Source organism: Pinus tabuliformis, chromosome Q, assembly GCF_031772625.1.
Source record: "Pinus tabuliformis cultivar Carrire ecotype Pingquan chromosome Q, CPIR1, whole genome shotgun sequence".
Taxonomy (NCBI): domain Eukaryota; kingdom Viridiplantae; phylum Streptophyta; class Pinopsida; order Pinales; family Pinaceae; genus Pinus; species Pinus tabuliformis.
In genome coordinates this window covers 645,627,619-645,635,048 of record NC_142296.1, presented here as the reverse complement: position 1 = coordinate 645,635,048, position 7,430 = coordinate 645,627,619, and the positions used below count along the sequence as shown (strand labels likewise).

The following is a 7,430-nucleotide window of genomic DNA, read 5'->3' as shown; positions in this document are numbered from 1 at the left end:
TAATATTGAATTTTTAAACCATTTTTTTATTTAAATTAAAATTCAAACTTAATAACTATACGGTTATTTAGAATTCAAACTTAGTAACTATGGTTCACAGTCTGGAAACTTATTTTTTCCCTTCTTTCCCGTGACATTGATGACTGTGCATGATATTACGAGAGATAATTATATATTAACAATAAACCATTATATCTAACCAAAAAAACAGATTTACAAAAAGTAGGGTTATATCTAACCCAAAAAACAGATTTACAAAAAGCAGGGTTAGCTTGTTTTATTACTTTATGGTCTATGCAAGGAATAAGCAGCCTTGCTGGTATCGTTTGTTTTATTACTTGACCATCTATAAGGTTGCCCCTTATGCTTTGGTCATACCAGATTCACTGCAAAAGGAGTACGAACATTATGCTTTCCATCGCTCCAGACGAGTGTTCCGAAAACATATCCTTTGGTGGCAACCTTGGTTGGTGTAAAAACTACATCGAAAGATAGCTTCTTGGAAGTTTGAGAGAACTGAAGAATTTTTGGAGAGACCTTCACACTCAGACCCGGAGGTGCACCGATGGTAACCTTGTAAGTGGGTGCGAGATCAGGACTGATGTTTGTGACGCTTCTGCTTACAATTGTGCTCCCATTCACAACATTTAACTTGGAAATGGCTATACTTGGATAGTTCATGTTACTGATCAGATCCACCTTTGCATCGGATGGACACCTATAGGTTTTATTCGCAGCGATGAGCTTGATATTCTCAGTGTCCAGACCATAATTACACAGAAAGTGGAAGTAATCATCGATTGATGTTTCATATACAAGTCCTGGTTGCAGAGCTCCGATTGGATTTACTACTCCCGCTCCAAAATCAAATGGCGTCCCAGCGATATCTGATGCATTAGTCAAAAATTTTCCCATATTGTTCCTTACAATGGATGCCATATACATTAGAGTGCAGATGTTAGAAAGAGAGGCTGTTGTGAAACGGGATTTGTTGTGACATATATACATATCTATGTTGACGTTGAAATGATTAAATACCCATTACCATTAACATTGACTACAATCACTAGTTGAACTAATTCAATACTTGACTTCAAAGATGGCCTGAACTAACCCTAGGAAAAAAGTTGGTTTAAGGGATTATGCATTTCAAGAATAAAACCTCATCATAAGTACCTGTTGTCATCAGGGCTGATCTGATAACAGAGGGGCTCCAAGTAGGATTCATAGATTTTAAAAATGCAGCAGCTTCGCTAACATGAGAAACTGCTACGGATGTTCCAGACATCATGTTAAATGCGGTAGAAACTGTCCCTGAAAGAACTGTGTCTATAAACGTATTGGGAGGATCCCATGCAGCAATGACGTTCAGACCTGGTGCGCTGATGTCTGGCTGCAAATATCAATTGAAGGATTCAGGTTGTGATGATCTCTCATAATTAGCTTCTGAAAGTTAATTGGACAGCACTTACCTTGAGAATGTTCTGGGTCAGCGCAAAAGGACCTCTTGACGAAAAAGATGCAACAACAGGAGCCGGCTTCTCATTTGCAACCACCGTTGATGGAGTAATTGTTGCAACAGGATTTCTATAATGACAAGGCTTGGAAGATTATAAACAGCCACATTGTAATTGGAGGAGCTAAATGAATCGATATAAACATGTGAAAAGAGCAGGAATTGTAGGCTAACGCACCTGGTTGAGTTTATGTAAGAAAATATCTCTGTTGCAGACGATTTACTTATTGCAGTCGCTGCAAAGGTACCGTATTCAAATGCTTCATATAGCTGTAAGTCGTCCACGACAATCATGCCTACGGCTCCAGTGTACTCCTCGATTTCTACTTCCATGTATCCCCTCGATGTAGCTGTCTCGTTTGCAATACAGACTACAATCTTTCCCTTCGTTTTGTTTGCATCTAAGCACTCTAGAACACAATTGCTGCACAATACCTTCCTTTGAATTTCCCCTCTTCATGAAAAATATATTTATAAAATTCCTACATTGTATACTTTAATTTACCTTGCCGCTACTGGGTCAAAGGGTCGGTGACAAGACTTGGCAGGTATGCTTCCTCCGTACACAAGCGGGTGCACGGCCGATTGGCTGAGATTCGAAAAGGTGATGCCTTTACCCTAAATGCATAGTACAAATCTTTAAAGCCAAATCCCAAAATACTGGATCTACAAATCATGAGAAATGTTAATTAATTTATATGCATTTTACAACAGGTTTGTTTATAGAACTAATCCACATCTGTTTCATCATCAGAATTGTTTTGCTAATTCGAGAGGGTGACAAAAATGCATTTTATTGCCCCCTTTAGTCGACTTCTTTGTTCGACTATTAGGAACAGGCATGAAATTATCACTATAAGAACAGGGCATGCTCTTGAATGGCAGAATCTATTAGTAAAGTTGTGAAGAAATGAAATTATTAAATGTTGTGTAGAGTGAAAAAACATTATACTATTGTGTTTGTTTTCCCTTGTTCTCACCTGAATAATCTTACCGTTGCCTAACACAACGTTTGACTGGAAATCCCGGTCGATTGAGGTCGCTCCAACTGTAATAATCCATGGTGCAGCATTAACCACTGTTTGGGAATCTGGTCCCTCGTTTCCCGCAGAGGATACAACCAGAATTCCTTTCTGAGTAGCATGAAATGCTCCTATAGCAATTGCATCGTTCATAAAATCGGCCTGAATACTGGACCGAACTCCAATTGAGATGGATACAATATCCACTCCATCTTTAACTGCATCATCAAAGGCAGCTAAAATCTGTACACCAGGGCACCCATAGTCCAGCCCACAAACCCTATACATGGCAATTCTGGTAGAGGAACTGGCTGGTCCACCTCTGGCTGTTCCCTTAGCGAGACCATTATAGTTTGTATTAACCACAAAGCTGCAAGCTGCAGTGGAAGCTGTAAACGTGCCATGGCCCTCATAATCTCTTGCAGTCCATGTTTGTGGCAATATTGATTTCGGTTTAATACTTGTCACCAAATCATCGTCCTCTCCACCTGAGTAATATCTTGCCCCAATTATTTTCCTGTTAAAACAATTACATTATTTTAGCTGTACTGAATCACACCAGAGTAGAAACAACGAACTTATTTCAGTTGCATAGGTCACCTATTGCAGTTGGAGACATTGAAACCTTCTCCCTTAACGCACTTTCCCTTCCACCGCGAAGGAACAGGGCCCATACCCTTATCACTGAAGCTGGCTGCTTCCGGCCAAATGCCTTCAAGATAAAATTTTATTTTCACACAAGTTATATGAATTTGTTTAAAAAATAATTACAAATCATTATAATAGATTTATTTAATTTCAAATCTACTCAGCTATAAAAAAAAAATTGCACAGGATTTAATGTCTTAAATATCTTTTCACACTAAAAAAAATTTAGAAGAAATTTGATGTAAATGATTAATAAATGAAAAATCAATTTTTAATTATTAATTATAATATAATTTGATGTAAATGATTAATAAATGAAAAATCAATTTTTAATTATTAATTATAATTTAACTATTTATTTTATGTTATTATTTTTTAATTTAATGGAATAAAATCAAAATGTTATATTAATAATTATAATTATTAATTTTTTAAATATTCTTTAATTTCATGTAATTTGATTGAGTCAAAACCTTGAACAGAATATTATATTACATCTCTATCATACTGAAATAGAGAGTGTTTTTTTGGACAAACTAAACTATAAAGTGTTTCTTAGGACAAGCATATTACTCTTAACATATTTCAAAATATCATTTCCTTAAATTTAATTATATTGAGGATTTTAGAAATTGTTTAAAATATGTTTCCAAATTTGGTTTTCTCAATTGAACGGGGAGACAAACAAGAGGGTGAAAAAAAAGAAAATTGACCCTACACACATTCCAACCCCAATCACAATTTTCTTTGCTGAATAGGGTAAAAGAAATTAAAAAATTCAGATTGTACAGTGTTTGATTCATTTTTATGGTGGAAATAGATTCAGCAACATCAAGAACCCTGCGCAGCCAAAATCCTAAAGTTTGACAGCGAAACTATAACTCAGATTTTCAAAAAATTATCACAAGTTTTGTCATAATCTTACCTAAATTTCCATTATTTACCTAAATTTCCATTATTTTCCAAACTAATTTATAATGTTTTTAAATTACACTTTTCAAAATTGATAAATATAAAATAAGAACATCAATATCTTTATAAATTAATTTTTTTATATAAATTTAAAATAAATAAACATTTTCATTATTATACTAATTCTAAAATAGTCAAATTTCAAATATTTTGCCTTAACTCTACAATCAAAACCGAACTTAACCAAATGGAGTTTCAAAAGAATAATATACCTGTATCTAGAAACCCTATTATGACATCAGCTCCAGAAGATTTCGGTTGTCTGTAAGAAGAGCCTGCCATGGCTAAGTCCTTTTCTAAGTAGTCCCATGAGTGTGTTGTATGAAGGTTTAACACTGGATCAGGGAACACTGATAATACTCCTGCGTTCCCTGCTAAATCGTGGGAATTGATATATCAGAATAGGAAAACTCATTAACAACAACACTGGTTAACGAGACGTACCAACTAATGCAGTGGCTTGTTCTTTGGATAATACTGCTGCGAATCCATTAAAGGCATAAGTATAGCTACGCACCAGAGATTGCTCTGCGTGTCTCGGACTGCAAAGGTTCAAATACCCCCCAACACACACATATATATAAGAACAATAAAATCAATTCTGAAATTTGAATATTTATTTCATAATTTGATACCTTTCGAGAACAGACGAAAGAACCTGCAGATGACTGGTTACTAGCTCTTCTTTATTATTGTTGAGTAAACTCCCCATGTACACAATGTGCACCTGCATGCAGATCAGCGAAATTAGCGACATTAAAACTGAGTAATCTTGTAGCGAAAAGAGAATTAATTTCAAGAAAATTAAGAGTCCATACCTTTCCATCGTCAGCAATGGCAAGGCCGAACAGCAGAGTGCAGAGAAAAATCAATGCAAAACAAAGCTTGAACCCCATCACTAATATTTCTCACTACTATCTACTCAATCTGAACGGTCCGTTGTAAGACTTTGGTGGAGGGCGGAGCTTTATTTAAAGAAGGGAGAATGAGATCGAGCAGAGTGAGTGGTGTATGTAGTGGATCTGACGATGGCCACTTACGATTTAGATTCGTTCAAATGCTTGCAGCGCCAATGTTGAATGAACGTGCTTATCGTGTTAAAAAAAAGTCGCAATTGCATCATAAACTTGAGAATGCACGAAATGATGAGAATAAATTACACAAAAATTGCACGTTCATACTCGGGAACGCGTTTTTCACAGTGGAGTCCAGCTCTCCCAATGGGACAAATTCTCTCTTCCCGCCATTGATTTCTTTTGTGGGTTCTCCATCCTTTGTTCCTCAGCCGCTGGTTTATATTAACGCACTTACCCTCTTTACCCATGGCTGTGTGCTGTGCCTCTGTTTCGATGTGAAATTTCCGTACCGCTGGTTTAAATTTGTTCCCATGGCTGTGTACTGTGCCTTTTTTTCGGTGTAACAATTTCCGCCTTCCAGCTGCCATACCCTTTTTTCTAAAGTTTCATCGCTGTGCGCTGTGCCTATTTTTGCTATCATTATAATATCACTTACAATTTTTCCTACATCAAAATTATTTTTAAAAAATTAAAGAAATGTTATCATTTTATATAATAAAACCTTATGAAATTTAGGGATATATGTATTTTTTATTTATTAAAATTATATTTTAGCAATAGACATTGAAAATTAAATAAAATTACATTTTAGCGATGGACATTGAAAATTAGATGTTTTGCTTAAATACTCTTGTTATTCATAAAGATCAAACCATTCTAATTGAAATGAGATTATCATTGCTTGGATTTATGAACATCACATACCAATTTTCTGATACTCTATGTGTAAATTTTCTTTCTACCGACTTTGCTTGCTTTTATTTATTGATATGGAATCCAATAGGAAGGATGATATGGGGTTTATTTGCAAGAAGGTATTTTTAAGATAAAGGAGAGAGTGAATGGTAAGTGATGTTGCTTCTATGAGGATATACTTCAAATGCATACATACTTTACCCATCGCTCAATGTGAATTTTTAAATTTTAAGAGGAAATACATGCTCTTAATCATTAGACGAATCCACTGCATACTTATCACACCCATAGGCATGCCTATTTCAAAATAGGCCTTCCACAATTTTAATTTATTTATGAGTAATTATTGGGTAGATGGTAGGGATTTAACCTCCATGAATATGTTGAAATATTCATAGTAGTAATCATAGATCAAGGGTTAAGATTTATCTCCAAGTTACCTATGATCTTTAAATTAATTTATCTCGAATTAATTAATTAAAAAAATGTCATATCAACACATGTAATATTAGGCATGTGATATTGATAATCCATGTTATTGACCAATGATATTGGAAGAAGAGTTATTTACACATTAAGATTTTTCATGGTACAGTAGAAGTGAATCTTCGTGGTTAAGAATATTTTTACGTTCTTTATAAAATGTATATATGTTTAACTAATATATTAATTATTTTCTGATTAATAATAACAATATTTAAAATTCCCCTAGGAGTTTGGCATGTTTACCAATGAACATTTTGTCAAGGCGTTTGCGTCGTTGCATAGGTCACATGTTCAGTCCTAGCTTTACTCGTGCTTGGGGGTGGATGGTTACACCTGAGGGTTATAGTGGCAGCTGATGGGTATAAACCCTGTGTCACGCGAGTATGAGTACCACTGTAGTTACCAATTCCTCCAAATACAAAAAGTATAAAAAAATAAAATTTAAAATAAAATTATAATTTAGTTAATTTTTATGTTTTTTTTTTAAATTAATTTGAGCAACATTGTGATGTATAATGAGATAAGTTCTATATGCTTATTATGAATTTAATTTATATTCTACTCTAATTATTCCTTCATATCTATTTTAAATAAACAAAGAATCTCTTAACACACACCTTTTATATATATATATATATATATATATATATATATATATATATATATATCATAATAATCCTGGGCAAGCTGAGTCAAAGAAGCCGACCCAAACTACTCATATGATGGAGCCTAGCCCTAATGGACCCCAAGAGAATTGAATTCATACCTCATGATATAAGATACACTTTAATCTTATTTTTATACCCTCGAAAGCAGGGTTATATTGTTTTTGAATTTTGGTAAAACAAATTAACTTCTATTAAAACCAAAAATTGCTATAAAATTTTAATAATGTTTTTCAAAAAAAATATATTAAAACAAATATTTGAAAATATATATATTTTTTTTTTACAAATGAAATTTCTAATTTTTAATTGGTTGTTGACAATTTTATATGGTTTAAAATACATTTAT

The 7,430-nt window shown here is 33.9% G+C and overlaps 1 protein-coding gene across 1 annotated transcript; it reads right to left on the bottom strand.

Annotated features, from left to right (window-relative positions):
- Positions 1-269: 269 nt before the first annotated feature.
- Positions 270-4,881, bottom strand: LOC149221150 (CO(2)-response secreted protease-like). Its single transcript, XM_089382913.1, has 9 exons — positions 4,371-4,881; positions 3,139-3,250; positions 2,497-3,055; positions 2,053-2,134; positions 1,695-1,968; positions 1,473-1,587; positions 1,163-1,393; positions 1,053-1,057; positions 270-922 (listed from the first exon to the last, which is right to left on the bottom strand). The coding sequence occupies exons 1-9, from the start codon at positions 4,438-4,440 to the stop codon at positions 373-375; spliced, it is 1,998 nt and encodes a 665-aa protein (XP_089239039.1). The 5' UTR covers positions 4,441-4,881; the 3' UTR covers positions 270-372.
- Between the last annotated feature and the right edge of the window lie 2,549 nt (positions 4,882-7,430).

What these genes read in the sequence shown, in the direction of transcription:
- LOC149221150 (XM_089382913.1), bottom strand. Translation starts at nt 4,440, where the DNA reads ATGGCAGGCTCTTCTTACAGACAACCGAAATCTTCTGGAGCTGATGTC. An exon ending in AAGCATACCTGCCAAGTCTT is followed by an intron (nt 1,969 to 2,052) that starts GTCACCGACCCT and finishes TTTCATGAAGAG; the next exon opens with GGGAAATTCAAAGGAAGGTA. An exon ending in TGACCCAGAACATTCTCAAG is followed by an intron (nt 1,394 to 1,472) that starts GTAAGTGCTGTC and finishes TGATATTTGCAG; the next exon opens with CCAGACATCAGCGCACCAGG.